Raw genomic sequence first — 16,577 nt, 5'->3', positions numbered from 1 at the left:
TTGTATTGCATTAAAATTTGCAAAGACTACAAGGAAGGTATGGCTCTACCGGCGCCTCCGTAGCCAGGTGGGCAGGAGCAGCAGTGCATAGTACACGCGTCTTGATTAGACCGGGGTTCGAGCCCGTGACCACCAAATGGAGGATGCGGAAAGGCCAGGGAATGACCACCGCATATCCCTGGAGCAATATAGCCTTAGTTGCTAATGCTCCTAAAAACTAAATAACAACAACAACATAGCTCTACCTCACCTTAGCATCGTTTTGAATGAAATGACAATCAGCAATTATCATTTCATTCAAAACGTTACGTTACCAATATACTGTCCTCCATGGCTTATTGTATGTTTTTATTCATTGCATATCATAATAATCCTTAATAAGATTAATCGTAATTTTTCTGTTCACCAGGAAATGTGCATTAAAGATTCATTTGCGAAGTTGCGGATGAATATTTCCAGGTTTGCCGCGATATGTTCTGTTTTGTGATTATTGTTCAAGTTTAAGAAACCGACGGACAGATTCAAAAGTAGTTGCAAGGAAGTTTTTAATTTTTTTTTCAATATTATTGCCTTTATTAAAAAACATGTTAAAACCGTTCCTTTTTAAAGTGTGCTTTAAAATTATGCCAACAGATTGCAATTGCATTCAGCTCGTAATTTGCAAAAGTTGAACCGGAAATCGGACTCCAGTCAGTCACCTGAGAAGACTGCTAGACGGAATTAATGGATAAATCAAAAGCCACAGGAATGAGAAAGTGTGCTTCGGTGGCACGTATTGAAACCGTGCGTGGTCATATGCAAGCAATGACATTAGAAGAGTGTTTCTACAACGAAACTGTGGTATAACAAATTTTATATTTTCTAAAATTCCTTGTTAATATGACATGGAATGATCTCCATAGCTTTATTTATGTACATAATATGCTTATGCAAGCATATTATGTACATAAATAAAGATTATTATGGTTTGAGGTGTAACTGATTTTCCAGAAACATCACAGAATGGCTTGACCGGATTGAGGATCAAATTTTTGGCATGCCAAGGTGAGGAAACTTTCAATCATTCCTTGATGGCAATAGAGCAGTTTTAAATGTTACGTAGAAGAAGACCTCCATGCTGTTTATGAAGATTAGCAGACCTTTATTATTTCAGATACATAGATAAATATAATCCACTTCATAAAGAGTTTCCACTACAATTATTGCATCATCGGTCATCCCATATAAAAATAAGACGTGATTCCCTCTCTGATGGTACTAAACAGTCAATTTAATAGCATTCTTCAAACATTCATCCATTCTTATCTTGTGCTTGATGTCTTTCGAGCATCGGACCAGTTTTCATATTGTGAACTGCGGGTTACTTCAGAGCATGATGACCTATGCTTACATCAATGAAACTTCAATGGTAAATTATTCCCACGATATCTTCTAGCATTCTTTAGATACTGTGCTGTATTTTTATAGCTATTATTCTCTCGAAGAAGGCCGACATAACTACATGTAATAGCCTAATGGATGGCTCCTCTAATAATGTGCTAGCAGTTAAAAAAAAACCGTGATTCTCTAATTGGATAGCAGCACAAAAAAAAAAAATAGATTTTTAAATAAAAAATTGTCTCATGTTTTGTTCCGTTTTTCTTTAAGATCAGGAATACATGTTGGAAATCAGGAATTCTTGAGCCCATTGTTATAAGACTATAACAATGCATTATTTCTATGATGAAATCTTTATTGGGTTCTTAATAAGTACTACTTTTGTTGGGAATGAATTCAATATGCATTTAAAAACAATGCAGTCATTCTTTGTTTTCCTTCAAAAATGTTAAGTGTGACATATTTTATTATCACCTCATGTACCAGACTGGTTTATAATTATTTTACATTAAAATTTGTAAAGACTACAATGGAACAGTCAAAGAGTAACAATGAGAAACAACCGTAATTTACTATTAGTTTCTTGCTCCATAGATCCAACTGGTTTTATCGTCTTAAGTATTAAATGGGTATAGGATTATTATTGTGACTAACCAACTCTCTTTGAAGCTAGCCGCTTTATTTACTGTTTTGGCCTAAAATCATTTTACAGCTGATAATGCAGTCTTCTCTTTCGGGCCTTTCATCTGCGTTGATAATCCTGTCTCTTGAGTTTGTGAGAGCCCATGAAGGACTTTCCGAACTGCGCCAATCCTGTGCTCTGGGAAACCGGACACCTAGTTTGTAACCTAAGAGGTAAGTCAGACGAAACTAATGGATAAATCGAAAGCCATAGGAATGATAAAGTAGCGCACGTTAGTATCAGGTATTGAAACTGTCACTTTTGTTGGAAGTCCGCACATAAAACTGTGTTTAACGAGCTGTGACTTCCAGTTAAAGATCAGAAACGTGAAGAGCTGACAAAGAACAAATGTGATACAATGTTTCTCTACTACTGGTAATATGCTTGCAATGGTCTAGTTAGAGCGATTCTCCGACTTTTTTTTTTTCTTCATTGTCAATAAAGTTAATTTTTAGCATAATTTTTTTATTTTGTGGCAATCAACGTGATTTCCAAAGAAAGAAAAGATCGAGATCCCAGGTCTGAGAACTACTGAGTTATAAGTAGGAATTGTATGTTAAATTCCTCAAAGCATGATTTGATGAATTTTTCAAGAGTGTCTTGTCTACAGATCCGAATTAATGGATTTAAGCTCTTCGAGACCACATTAGTTCTTCCTATCCCTTATCTCGCCCACCACCTTCGCAAATACGAATGAAAAAAAGGAAAATAATCGTTAAACATATTGAAGTTTTCCAAAAGCATTACCTAATTTACATTGAGAAATGAATATGCTAAGGTTATTTTCCCAGCCAAAACCAGAAATCTACTTCTGGGGGGAATATTTTTGACAGATCACATTTTGGATTTGATTCTCGCTCAATTTTTATACCTTATAGCTTATGTATTGGCCACAGTCTGGATTTAGTTATAAGTTTTAAATAACTGATCCAATTTGTTTTCTCCTAGAAAAGGAAAGTGGTATTCTTTATGATTTCCTAGAACCTTGGTAACTGTCTACTACCTTGTTTGGACTATTATTTGCAACTGCCAGCACACACATACAATTTACAGATGTAAATCATTTTAACTCTTTTCCGTTCTTCCTATACGCTTTGGATTTTGGGATTTTGGTCATGGTTTTTGATTAAACTTCGTGCTGATTGTATTGTCATATCGATAATTTCCTATTCTCTAGTCTTATAACTCCGCGTTACTTAATCTACCCTGTGGACCCGTTGCGTAGTGGCAATCATTTTTTGCAATTTCCACAATGGAAAATGGACTGAACACTTTATTGAAGAAAATGTGTAGTTTTAAATATGAATATACAAATTCTCCTTCATTACCTTGTGCATCCGGAATGCTTTCATGACATGGAACAATGACGTGGACAAAATTTCTTCCTTCTGGACTTTTGACCCATTTTCATATTTGACCTGAAATCATACCTTGAGTTCACGTACAGAAAATTAAAATAAATCGTAGTCTAAAACTGTAATTTAAAAATTAAAAAAAGTGACATACTATTTAATTCAGACAATCACAATATCAGAGATCATAACCACAGGGAGGGAGTATAGATTTTTTCATTTCATCGATTCGCTAATAGACTCTTGTAATGTAATTTGATTTTCTTTTAATGGATCGCGATCTATGTTGAAATATCTTGTCCAACAAAGGTGTAATATTTAACAAAGCAGCCCTCGTTTTTCCCTGTAGTTGAGATTTGTTATGATGATATTCAACTAAGATTAAATGTTTAGACAAGAAACCTGGTTCTAAAGAAACGAATATAACCAGCACTACTTGCAATGCAACCTACAATGAAAAAGATATATATGTATATATATATATATCTAGAACTCGCTGTGTGAATCATTAATAAAGTCACGCATGATCTCTTCGTCATCATTCTTTCATAAAGAATGGACGTAAGTTCATTCTTTGTAAAAGAAAAAAAAAAAAGAGGTAATTGCTTCGATCCTATTATCCAAATGAGTGAGAACTAAATTTAGAGAAATAAAATCGCTGAACATTTAGGCTTTTACAGAATATAGAGATCTTATTGTATGACTTCAGTTGTTTACAAATTCTCACAAGACTGAGTGTCACTTGAACATATTATGAAAGGTCATAAAGTTTTTACCTTAATACTGGTATTTCTGGTCCACCTTGTAAAAGTAGATCAACTGGATCATGCATGACTGTTGGTTTTAGATATTTAATTGTCTGGCTGCGCCCTTGTCTTTCCTTCATTGCGCTGCAAGGGAGAAACAAGAAAATAAATAAAAATATCACAACAGCCACACGACTTTTGTAGATCACCAAAGAAATAATTATTGCTTAGATGAAATTAAAGATAAGCGACTCGGTTTAGAAGAGTATTGTGTTCCATGACTTATCTGGTTTACTTATTTTTCTCAACTAGGATTTTATTTCTTGTTTAAAATTTTAGCTAAGGTGTTTGAATTTGTAATTTTCCACGCTTAAATTTGGTCAGGTTTCAATGTAATTTCGTGTTACGGAGGTCACACTGGGTTGTCCTGGTAACAACAGGTGACAGGCTGTTGTTATCAAAATAGAGTAAGTTACCTTGGAAGGCCAGTATCATACGCATACCCAGTATGCTATCTTTGTTATTTTGTCATTGTTTTTATTCTTAACTTCGTGTGTAGTTCTCCAGCTTTTGAAATAATAATTAAGTCTAAAACCAACTGTTAAGCATGAACTTCCTCAAAGTGTAATTTCCTTTCAACATACGTACATCGCATGTTATATTTTGCTTATTTAGCCTGGGGAAATTCAGTACAAAACCTTGCTGGCTTAGAAGAATATCTTTATAAAGTGCTCAAGTGAATCAATTTTGAATAATTTCCGAATTTCTGGAATTAAAAAAACAAACAAAAAATAATTAGTAAACTATTTTAATTACTCTGAAATTTTCAATGAAAACTTGTAAAAGAGTTACTGGATACACGTAGCTTAAACTTCCCCAGAAGCAAAAATAACACAGGACCACCTGTTTTCGCAATTTACAAACACAATATGCTGTCGCCACTATAATTTTGTGTATTCTGTGATTCGATTTGACTTTTATCTGAACCACAGGAGAGAAAACCATGCAATCCTCATCTGAGACCGATAAACTCAGCCACGTTGTAAAAAATAAAAATAATAAAAAAAAAAAGCCCATAAAAATTCCCCCCCCCCGTCATTGGCGGAATTCAAATCCTTGGCATTTTCCATCCGGCGAGGAAAAGAGGGCGATTATATCCACTGTGCTACCACGATGGTCCTCTTTCGCGCAAACTCTGAAAGAAAGCGGCGTCACTTGATCAAAAAGGATTGCTGGGCATGTAGTCATTCATTCAACACTCGGGAGGTATGGGGTTGTGGTTACATTTTGGCTAATATCCTTAGCTTTCCATTGGTTGTAAAAGGTCATGCAAAGTTATGTTGAATTGGTCTGGTCTTTATCGTAATGCTCGACGGATTAAGTACAGTAAACATACCCGAGTGGTTAATGCGGAAGTGCAACAGTGCATGCCTTTGAGTTGACCGTAGTTTAAATCCTCATAATTATTAAATAAGGTTTTGATTGAGTTAAAACACACCCCATACGCCATCGTCTTGTATTCTCTATCTATTCTAAACCTATGTAGGGTTTAGCATCTAAATGTAGTTTATAACTATGCATCTACTAACTGGTAGAAACTATATAGTTTCTAAGTATATAATTTAAACTTGTAGTTTCTCACTACGGTATGTAGTGTCTAAATCTTGTAGTTTCTAAGTACACACTTGCCAAACCTCTGTAGTTGTCCCAGAATACAAACAGAAACTTTATAAAGAACAGACACACTCGCAAACCTTCGCATTAATATTGGTAAATCCCATTAATGATCTTAGCATTTTTCCTCGAAACTACCACAGAAAGAAAATAATTTTCTTCAAGAGGAGTGTTTCCATTTACAATGGGTTTCCTCAACCTACAAGTTACTTCTTGTTAGGAATTTTTTCCCGCCATAAAGTGCGGTTCAGGGTGTCTTGGTCGGTTAAGCCTCGGGCTGTCATGCACTCCCGTACTCCATCCATCCATATTCTCCTAGGTCTTCCTCTTCTCCTTCTTCCAGGAGGTATCTATTCCCGGATAGCCTTTGGATATCTGTTTTCTTGCATCCGTTTTACATGTCCATACCACGTTAGATGCTTTTCTTTGATGGTGTCAATAATAGTCTTTATAAGAAAAGACTTTAAGAAAAGAAAATAATAATAATCCAAATTAGAGATTCATCAGTTTTTTTTTTTTTTTTTATCAGCAAGCCCTATCGTCAGGGCTCGCGGATCACACTCATTGTTTTATAAGCATTTGATTAATTCGTATAAGGACTTACAAGTTGCGTTTTAAAAATCCAATTATGCATACTCGTATTACACTGAGTGGACGGAAATCATGGGATACTTACCTAGCAACGGGTAGACACACCTTTTGCCCGAATAACAGCAGTCACACGGCGAGGCATTGAGTCCTCTAGTTCACGAAAGCGTTCCCACAGGTATTTCCATCCATGCTTGCTGCACCGCTGTCCATAATTCCGTCGCATTCCTGGGTGGAGGATCCAAAGCGCGAACGGACCTTTCCATAGCATCCCAAAGGTGCTCCACAGGGTTCATATCCGGTGAACGGGGAGGCCATTCCATGGTGGTAAAATCTGCGGAATGCTCTTGGAACCATGTTCTAGTCACCACGGCTCTGTGGGGAGGCGCATTGTCCTGCTCGAAGAGTCCATTGCCCTGTGGGCGCACGATGACCATGAAGGGATGCAGATGGTCTGCAAGGATGGACACGTAATCTGGACCGTTCAGAGATGCGTCTAGACGTACCACAGGTCCCAATGTGTGCCAGTTGAACACGCTCCAGATCATTACCGACCGTCCACCTGCCTGAACAGTTCCTTGTTGACATGACGGGTGCATAGTTTCGTGCGGTTTCCGCCAGATACGCACCCTCTCGTCAGCTCGAAATAACTGGAAACGGGACTCATCGGACCAGGAGACCCGCCTCCAATCATCTAAGGTCCAGTGCCGATGTCCTTTCGCCCAGTTGAGGCGTAGAGTCTTGTGTCGTGGTGTTAGCAATGGGACTCTGATGTGTCGGCGGCTCCCATAACCTATTGCGACTAATGATCGCCTGATGGTCTTGCTGGAGGCGTTTCTAGCACCTCCCTCGTCGAAGTCGGCGGTAATTTGTGCCACTGTCACTCTCTGGTTGGCTGAAACAATGCGAGACAGACGTCGACGGCCACGTTCATCCACTACCTTTCTCCGCCCTCATGGCTGTCCACGATGAGATGTTATTCCGGAAATGGCGTATTCCCGATACACTCTCTTAATACTGTTGAACGGGACAGCGCAATTTTTGAACCACCTCCGATAAAGTGATTCATGCGTCGGGCACTCACTATCATCCCGCTTTCAAAGTCGGTTAACTCACGACATTTATCCAAACTGACATCGAATTACCGTCTATGTGAATACAGTGTACCTATATACCTGCCAAGCGGTGGTTCGTCAAGTAGCGAGAGGGGTGACAACATCGTGTTGCCCAGGAACCAGGTATTCCATGAATTCCTTTCAGTGTGTATTATATGTATTGGTATTCATAAACTTAAAAAGTTGTGTACTTAAATATTCTGGAAGAACAGGAAGTAAATACAAGTACAATATGTGTTTGATGTTACAGAAAAGGTTGCAGTCATGTACATATGACACCTTTTCAACTATTAAAAGTGGCGCATTATAGCCTTAGTTGCTAATGCGCCAATAAAACCCAACCAACAACAACAACAACAACAACATCAACTATTAAAGAAAATATTTTGTATGAGATTTTGCATGCTTCATAACTATGATTGAAATAATGAAAATATTCAGCATAAACAATATAGATAAATAGGCCTGGTCGTGGTTGCCGTAAATGGCAACTAATAATTTATTGGTGTTATGACACCTTAAAGAAATCATGTTTCAAAAAATATATTATTTTTATTTTGATGTATGTATTTTGTTTTGCTTTGTTGATTTTTCATACTCCATCACGAGATTATGTGGTCGGCAGGCAGTGGTTTGGAGATTCAGAAAAATTCAGAAAAAAGATTCGAATGATCAGAAAACTATCGGGACCCGTTGACTCTGTAATCAATTAAAATATATTCATAGTGAAGCAGTGTATTAGAATTTTCTTCACCATTCCCTCACCCTTCTTCACGTCCGACATCAGTAGAAAGAAATCTGAACCTCTAGCAAAGGTACTCCAGAGCTCTACTGACTCCGAATAAGCTTTAGTCAGACTTTCCACCACCCGATACATCAAGCTTTTATATTCCACAGAAGTGCAGTAAAATGTACTATTCAAATATTTAACGTTTTTATTTAATAGAAACTCTTGTTTCATAATATTCTAAAAACTTCAGTGACCGTATATATTTATTTCGAGTTTAATGGACAATCGGATTTAGCAGACAAGCTTTACTTCCATATAATCTTTATATCGAGGTTTTACTCTATATGATTTCATCAATATATTTGTACATCTTAGATAACAAGACATTGGAAAATTTAATTGGAAATTATAATCGAACTTTTGAAAGAGGCTTTGAAATCCCGAATTTCGGTCCTTCGAAATCGATGGTTTCTGCATTTATTTTAGATTTTCTGATCTATAGGTCATAATAAATAAATAATCATTTATTGCCACAAGCGTAAGTCCCAAAATCGATGTACATGAAAATTAAAATATCAAATATCTTGCGAACTGAATGTGTGCGTGTTAAGTTCCAAAGTAACTAAGGCTGTGAGGCGTCGGTATATTTTGTCTGTAAATTGCGTGTATTCTGCGGGCTATTTGTCTGTTTGCTGGAATAGAAACCCTAGTTTCCAAAAAAAATCATGCAACTTTCGCCTGAGACCGGCTAACTCAGCCACGTCATGAAAACAACCCCTAAAAAAAAAAAAAAAAAAAACGGGCTGCACATTCGAAATTAGCGTTAAAAATTACGCAGTGTCCACCATATTTCTACTAAAAAAATTTTTTAATTCTTGTTCAGTCTAATGAGTGAAAATAATATTTTTAGTACTAGGATACTGCCGAGATTACTATTAAAATAATATAATTATATTATTGTATACTGCCTAGAATATTATATCGTTATTATTATTGTGAAGTATTTCAGCAAGTAATTAATAAAAAGATGTTCTATTGTGTTATTTCAGTGAAGTGAACCATGCTGAAGCTACTTCTGGGACATTGGCAGGCTCATCGCAGTAAGCCCAACTTCGTTCTCACCGACGATCCTCTTTACAGTACTCACTTATCGGAAGGGTTTGGCCAGGTTCAGCAAGTATATACTGTTAGCCGTATCAACCCTATTTACGAAGATACCGACACCGAAGATTTTCGAAGTACTGGACCTCAGCTGGAAACAATATCTGAAAAGCCAGTTGTAGTGAACAGCAATGGTGTACCTTCAAATCCCGATCAAAATTCCCTAAAGGAAGATATCAATGATCTTTCCCGGCTGGATCCGGAGAAAATTAAAAGCACTAATATAGAAGAAAATTTACTATTAGACTCACTTGAACGTAAAACTCCTATTCTTCCAGATTCAGTAGTTGTATCTGTCGATGTCCACAGGATATCAACTCCTGATGATATCATTACACCTGTAGATAGCAATACTCTAAACAGCCATCTATTCAAGAATAAAGAAACTGGAACAGAGGAGAGGACTTTATCTGTGGTCGCACAGGCAGTAAAGAACCTTTCTAAATCGGGATTGGACTTATCAGGAAGTGAGTCACACACAAAGAAAACTTCGGAACTTAATCAAAACATGCCAGTTCTTCAAAAAGAAAGTGCAAACATGAACAAAGACATTAAAACTAGTGGGCCTACGGCTTCAGCCTCAAATACTGACAATATACGTAGAGAAATTATGAATTCTCTAGCTAGAGCTCTTAAGAATAAGGTGCCAAATGGTGGAGATAATACCGAGGCCAAGGAATCAAACTCACCAGAAAGCAGCGGTATTACAAGGACTGACAGCACACCACCTCCACCTCCACCTCTACCACAGGCGACTTCAACCAACGTTAAAGAGAATTTACAACAGGCCTCTACGTCGTCGTCGTCAGGTAACGAACCAGTATCAGTAACCACATTTACAAAAAACACAAAAGAAGAGTTGCCACCCTCCAATTCCTCAACACCTGATAATGAACCACAATCAGCAGTCCCCTCAGGTAATGAGCCAGTGACTCGTAAAGTGCAAGCCACCCCTAGCCGTTTAAGAGAGGTAGAGGATGTTCCTGTAAATTCTGAACCTCAAAACAACAATCACAAAAATGGTTTTGCTCCAGAAGAAGTCCATAAACATGGTCCAGGGGGTCACCATGGTTGTCCTACTTGCAACGAATACGTGCGGTCGGCTATCATGCATCAATTGCATTCTGGTCATTGGGGTTATGACAATTACTACCTTCCAGGGATGCATGGTATGTGCCACCAATGTCACCATCCTTCCCATCCTCATCATCATGCATCTAGTGATAGCCTCTTTCCTCCTTATCAAGCAGGAGAAGGCTGCCCACATCCTTGTTGTCAATGTGCTCGTGTGCGACATTCTTGGGCTACCTTTGACCCTTACCTTCACGATCATCCTTCACATAGGAATCATTCAAAAACTCCAAGTTCCTCAACTAATCCTGATACCAGTTCAGATGGACGCCATCCACCAGATGGGTCATCTCAAGATGCAGAAGACGAAGAACGAGACAAGGAAAGTAGTGATGGGAAACCGCATTACAGGAAGAAGCTAGAAAGGAAATCATTTCGAACCACTAAAAGCTGCACCTGTGAATTTTGCGAATATTACCACAGAAACAATGGCTGGCAGCATCCAGGGATGCTTGATGGACTTGATAGTCACCCACCACACTGTACGTGTAATGCACATTCCCTCCAGTACTTGCAGCGACGTCGAGTAAAATTTGCAGCCGACTCCAAATCTAATGGCAAAATCAGCAATGGTGATAACGGGTTGAAAGCTCCAAATGGAGAAGAGGCGGTGATAATGAATCCAGCGAACCTATTACAGTCGAATGGGGGAGAACAAATTGCAAAAAATGGTAAACCTAAGTTTCCCTCTTCACCATTACCTAACAGAGGGAAGAAAGAGCCTGTAAAGGTAAGCTTGAAATTTTAACAATAATCTCTTAATAAACAGAATATATAAATATTGAATAATATTTTGTTTAAATGTTTTGGTTTATATTGATAAGTCAATTATATAACTATCTGAACTCAGAAGAAGTACAATGTACTTATCCCACCCATCAAAATAGCCTCAACAGAGGATAAATTGAATTGTTTTGGTCCGAGGAGTAATCAATAAGGAGTACACAAAGAAATCACATAAGAGTGTAGGAACCAAGAAGGAACCATAATTCGAAATATTATTTATAAATGGTACACTCAATTCAAAATAATGAAATGTGTCGTGTGAGAAACGGGGTTGGCTATGAGTTTCGAAATCGCTACTGTATGTATATTGCATGTCCAATATTCCTGACTATTGAGGTGTTATCAAATGAGGCCATACTCTTTTGAGTGAAGAGTGAATATGTGAGGTCGCAACAATTCTCATTAATCTTGTGTGCATGAGAAGAACCATTCCAAATGTTTATGGATGGTTTGTGACCGCCACAATTATCAGATTACTGGCATTTCTTTATTATAGTAAATATTATTTGTAGTTCTAATTACTTGGATATGTCAGAGAATCGTGCTCCACTTCAGTTGGAAGGATTCTTTAGAAAGATGTAATTTTGATTCATTTTAATTAATTTACCGTTATTATTATTATTTGGACTGGCAGCTATCTGCTGGAGTTCCATCCTTTTGGACTCTTATTTTTAGGTAGATTTCTTAATGAGAAGGTAAATAGGTTAAAATGCACCTGTTCTCAGCTACTTTGCAGTCTATGATTTAATATGGGGATTCATCAAGTCAATTAAGATACTGATCTTAACATAAATTTTACAAAACTTTCACTGATTCTTAAAGATAATACTGAGATAATTAAGGGGTTTTCTCACTTGCTTTATGTGGTGGTTGTTATTGTTGTAGGGTTTTAGGAGCATCAACAACTAAGCCATATTGCTTTGTGCATATTATCTGTAAATGATGTATGTTGTGTGGTCGGTTTTCTGTTTACTGGATGAAAAACCCGAGTTTCCGGAAGAAAAAACTATGATACCCTCCCCAAAGACCGTCTAACTCAGCCACGTTGTGAAAAAGGCCCATAAAAATTCCATAAAAGGCTACTTTATGTGGGAGAGGATCCCTTTAATTCGGCTACTCCGTAGTTGGGTCCATTGTAGCTCTCGTGTGTTGACTAATCTTTTTGCAGGATCAAAAACTCAAATTTCCGAGTGAAAAAAAAAATAGTAAAAGTTCCTTTCTTCCTGTTACGAATTAAGCCTCAACTTCCGCCAAACGGTAATTTACCAGATCTGTATTTGCAAGATAGCGTTATTGAACAGTGACAGTAGCTATTATGCTACCGGATATGTTCATATTTCATAGTTTTCCCTAAAAATAATTCTGTTTCCACGATTTGTATCTTTCTTTTCTATTTGTTACTGTTATAGTTATTACAAGCGTTTCTTGAAAAGTTCTGACATTGACCACAGTCTCAAATTTGGTAGCGATATGTAGGTGAAAAAAAGCTACTGTAGAACATATCGAAAAAAAAAAAAAAAAAAAAACAATTGCACATATCTGAGTGATGGATTGAACGTTGCAGAAGTAAATTATATGCGCCAAATCAACTAAGGCGTAAATATACTGTCTGTAAATTTCGTGTGTTCTGTGTTCGATTTGCCTATTTGCTGGGCGAAACATCCGAGTTTCTGGGGAGAAAAAAACATGCTATCTGAGACCGACTAACTCAGCTATATTGAAAAGGACATAAAATTTCCTCATTTCATTGATGGGATTCGAGTTTCCGGGAGAAACCATGCTACCCTCGCCTGAGACTGTCTAACTCAGCAGCGTTGTGGAAAAGGCCTAAAAAATTCTTCCTGTCAGCAACGGAATTCGAACTCAGGTTTTTTCCACCTGGTGTGGGGAGGACAGTGATCCTACCGACAACGGTACCCGGTGTTGGGAATATGGTGATTATATTCACCATGCTACCCGCTAGGTCAGTTTAAATAACAGGTACAGTCTCAGAACCTTTCAACTACCACTTGTGTATATATCTCTATCAAAAATTCTTGTATCTTAGCGGATTATGTTGTTGTGGTGTCCGTGTGTGGAATTTGCTTTTAAAAAAATCTGCACGAAATTTGCTATGGTTGAATGCCTAAAAGAATGTCATTAGCAGAAAAGAATAGCTCAAATTGTCTTGTACAAGGGTAGTAGTAGTAGTAGTTGTCTGAAATAGGTAAGTGGGTGTAGAAGCACAAACATTTTATTATCTGTAGCGACAATTATATGGTTGAACTAAGGGCGCCAAGTCTAACCCACATTACAAGAAGCCAAGACAAAGAGAGATTTTTGCAAACAGGATAGGAATGTACTGTGAAATTTCATTTTTAATAAAGTAGGTGTCATATTTTGTTTTATTTCCTCAAAATAATAGAAAAATGTACAATATGCCTTGAACCAAGGACAAAACCATAAAAAATATAGCAATTGAGGAAAAACATTACAGTTCAAAATATCACTAAATTATGTCAAACGTAGCCCATATAACTTTCAACACTTTTATGGTGCAACAAATTTTCCCTTATATTTTATACTGTATATGTGATACTTAGATTAACTTTGTATTTCTTCCATTAGAATTATTTTATATCTTTTAATTCTTTTATTTAACTAGAAAAGGCTTCATAAAATAACATACGAAGTTCTAGTTTAAATATCGGCATGTTTTCATTTTGACTGAGGGTTTTTTTTTTTTAATCGGCAGTTGGAACACATTAAGTTCCGACTTCCCAATTCGTTCTGTTTTCTCTTATCTATTAAGGCGACTTGCATATTAGGGAGTCAAAAAGTGTTATGAGATCGACATAGCGGTCTTAACACTTTTTCCTAAAATTGACTATTGTAATTTGTTACCCTAAAATTAAAATCCAACACACAGATTATTAAATCTCCTTATTTCAACTAGTAAGTATTAGACCACGTAGCCTCTTACGGTATTACACAGTCTATGAGATGGTCTTTCAATTAATCTTCTCCCATAGGGCTTGTAATTTACGATCCTGTTTGGGATCCTTGAACTTTCCATTCTATCGACGTGTGGCCCTTCCATATTTGGATGTAATCAATTATGGGATATTGTTTAGTGGTGTCATTACGCCTTCATTTCTTTCAGATCTATACTAGTGTACCCATAAATACTAGCTGTCCTCATAAATCTCCTTTCTAAAACAGCTGTCTTCTTTCATCTTGTTTCTTTAAGATCCAAGCTTCACTGCAGATCTTATCAAGTTATTATAAATTCTTAATCTTGTGAATCTTTGGACTAGTGATCAATCACGTTTTCAAGCTCTCATTTAAAAACCAGATTTTTTTAAATGAAACAATTGATGACTATTTTGTTACTCTATCAAGATTTATTATTTTATTGTTAATGTCTTCTTCTTTTTTGCATGTTAAAGTGTAGCCTAAACATTTGATACTTGTTTTAAAATGTTTTACTTAAGAACATTTTGTTTCTGATTAGATTTTGACCTTTACATCCATTATTTGGTTTTTTTCCAGCGATAATTCTTGTTTACATTAAGCAGCAAACCCGATAAGATATGGACTGCGTAGCATAGATCATTGATTTCAATAAGGACTTAGTCATGAACCAACAGAATTGCAATCAATGATCTCCACTGCCCAGTCCAAATAAATGTCCAAAGTTAATGGCAACGGAGCTTGGTAGCTCATTGTATCGTGTTTTCTGTCTGTTGTATAGAGTGTTCACATCCGATTTCCATGTACTTTACCTATAAATCGCGTGTGTTGTCCAATCGGTTTTCGTGTTTTTTAAACGAAAATAATCCGAGTTCCTGGTAGAAGAACATTACTACCTACTCCCAGACCAGCTAACTAGGCCACGGTGTGAGGGAGAAGGACGTAAAAAGTTCTTCGCATTACTGATGAGTGTTGAACCCAGGTCTTTTCCAGATGTACTACTCGCGAGGATTACCTCCTCTTCGGAAATTTTGGTGACCCTTCTGATTACTGTTTTGTTCAATCAACACTGCCAAATGCCCCAATTTTATGTTCTGCATGATCTCAACAAGAAATACTACAACCTGTAATATTTATATAAGCACCATTTCCGTAGGCATTTCAAGGGTTGAATTAAATAAATAATTTTATTTTATTAATCTTTTTATTTATTTATTTTTATTTATTATTATTATTATTTGGAAAACAAGTTATTTTTTTGTAAAAAATGAGAAATTTGAAAATAAAAAAAGGAAAGATATAGAATTTCAAATTCCACCTGCTGCAGTGATTAAGAAAGTTTTTTGTATATGAACATATTTTGTTTATCAATGCCTGTTAATTTACTGTTCCTTGTGGAGAAAAAAATCAGGTATTCCTAACAAACTGTATTTCTTAACTCCTGTCCTTATTACTACATATATTTTGTTTTTAACCCAACCCTTTGAAAATTATTTCTATTAAACGAAAATATCGATTTATATGCAAATTTCAGGATTTTAATAAACAAAAAACGTGAACGAATTATTATTTAAATTATGATTTTCATAACTTCAAAGATGTAATCAGCGTGTTGTGATGTTTTTGAGGGAATTTTATTTTGACCTTTGGTTCATAAGATCATTAATTCGTGCAACAATTTTGCTTTTTCATTGATGGCGTTTTGCAGCAGGAAAAACAAGATATATAATTGAAAATTCACACAAGCATTACCAAATGAAAATAATATTAACCACGAGTAAGTGAAACGTGACATTACATACCTTGGTCAAATAATGAACTGCACATGGCTGCATTAAATTACCCAAAGTCTGCCCAACGTGTACACAATTAAATATAATATTTAATTCGACCTGTATCAGAAGAATTAGGTTGAGAGGAAACGCACTATTTAGATTTTTAGTTGGTACACGCCTTTGCAGCAATATGTATTCGTTGGCAAAGAAGAAAATTCTTCGCTGATAAACACAACGTGACATGCGACATATTGCACTTTGTTTCCTGAAAAATTAACAGAACCTGACACTAGCGAAACGAATAGAAAATTGAAACGATTTTATTTATTTGTTTTAATTCTGATAAAAAAAAAATCTTATTTGTCCACATACGAGTGCAACAGTTTTGTTATTGAAATTTGTAGTTAAACCATTAAAATAAATTAGTACATATTAGTAAATAAAAAAGTAATAAAAATAAAATAGTAATAATAATAATAAATAAATTATTAATAATAATTAATAAAAT

At 36.2% G+C, this 16,577-nt stretch overlaps 1 protein-coding gene across 3 annotated transcripts in view; it reads left to right on the top strand.

Annotated features, from left to right (window-relative positions):
* LOC150091582 (uncharacterized) overlaps nucleotides 1–16,577 on the top strand; it is a 110,774-nt gene that overhangs the window by 75,990 nt on the left and 18,207 nt on the right. For all 3 annotated transcript variants that reach the window (XM_090384672.1, XM_090384664.1, XM_090384681.1), the window contains exon 2: nucleotides 9,314–11,286. In XM_090384672.1, coding sequence (XP_090240798.1) covers nucleotides 9,325–11,286 — 1,962 coding nt within the window. In that variant the 5' untranslated portion in view covers nucleotides 9,314–9,324. The remainder of the gene's footprint in view (nucleotides 1–9,313; nucleotides 11,287–16,577) is intronic.

The sequence above is a fragment of the Mastigoproctus giganteus genome, chromosome 1 (assembly GCF_048544385.1).
Source record: "Mastigoproctus giganteus isolate SK-2022 chromosome 1, ASM4854438v1, whole genome shotgun sequence".
Classification (NCBI taxonomy): domain Eukaryota; kingdom Metazoa; phylum Arthropoda; class Arachnida; order Uropygi; family Thelyphonidae; genus Mastigoproctus; species Mastigoproctus giganteus.
The sequence above is the reverse complement of the archived record's forward strand: the minus strand, read 5'-3'. Positions and strand labels throughout refer to the sequence as shown.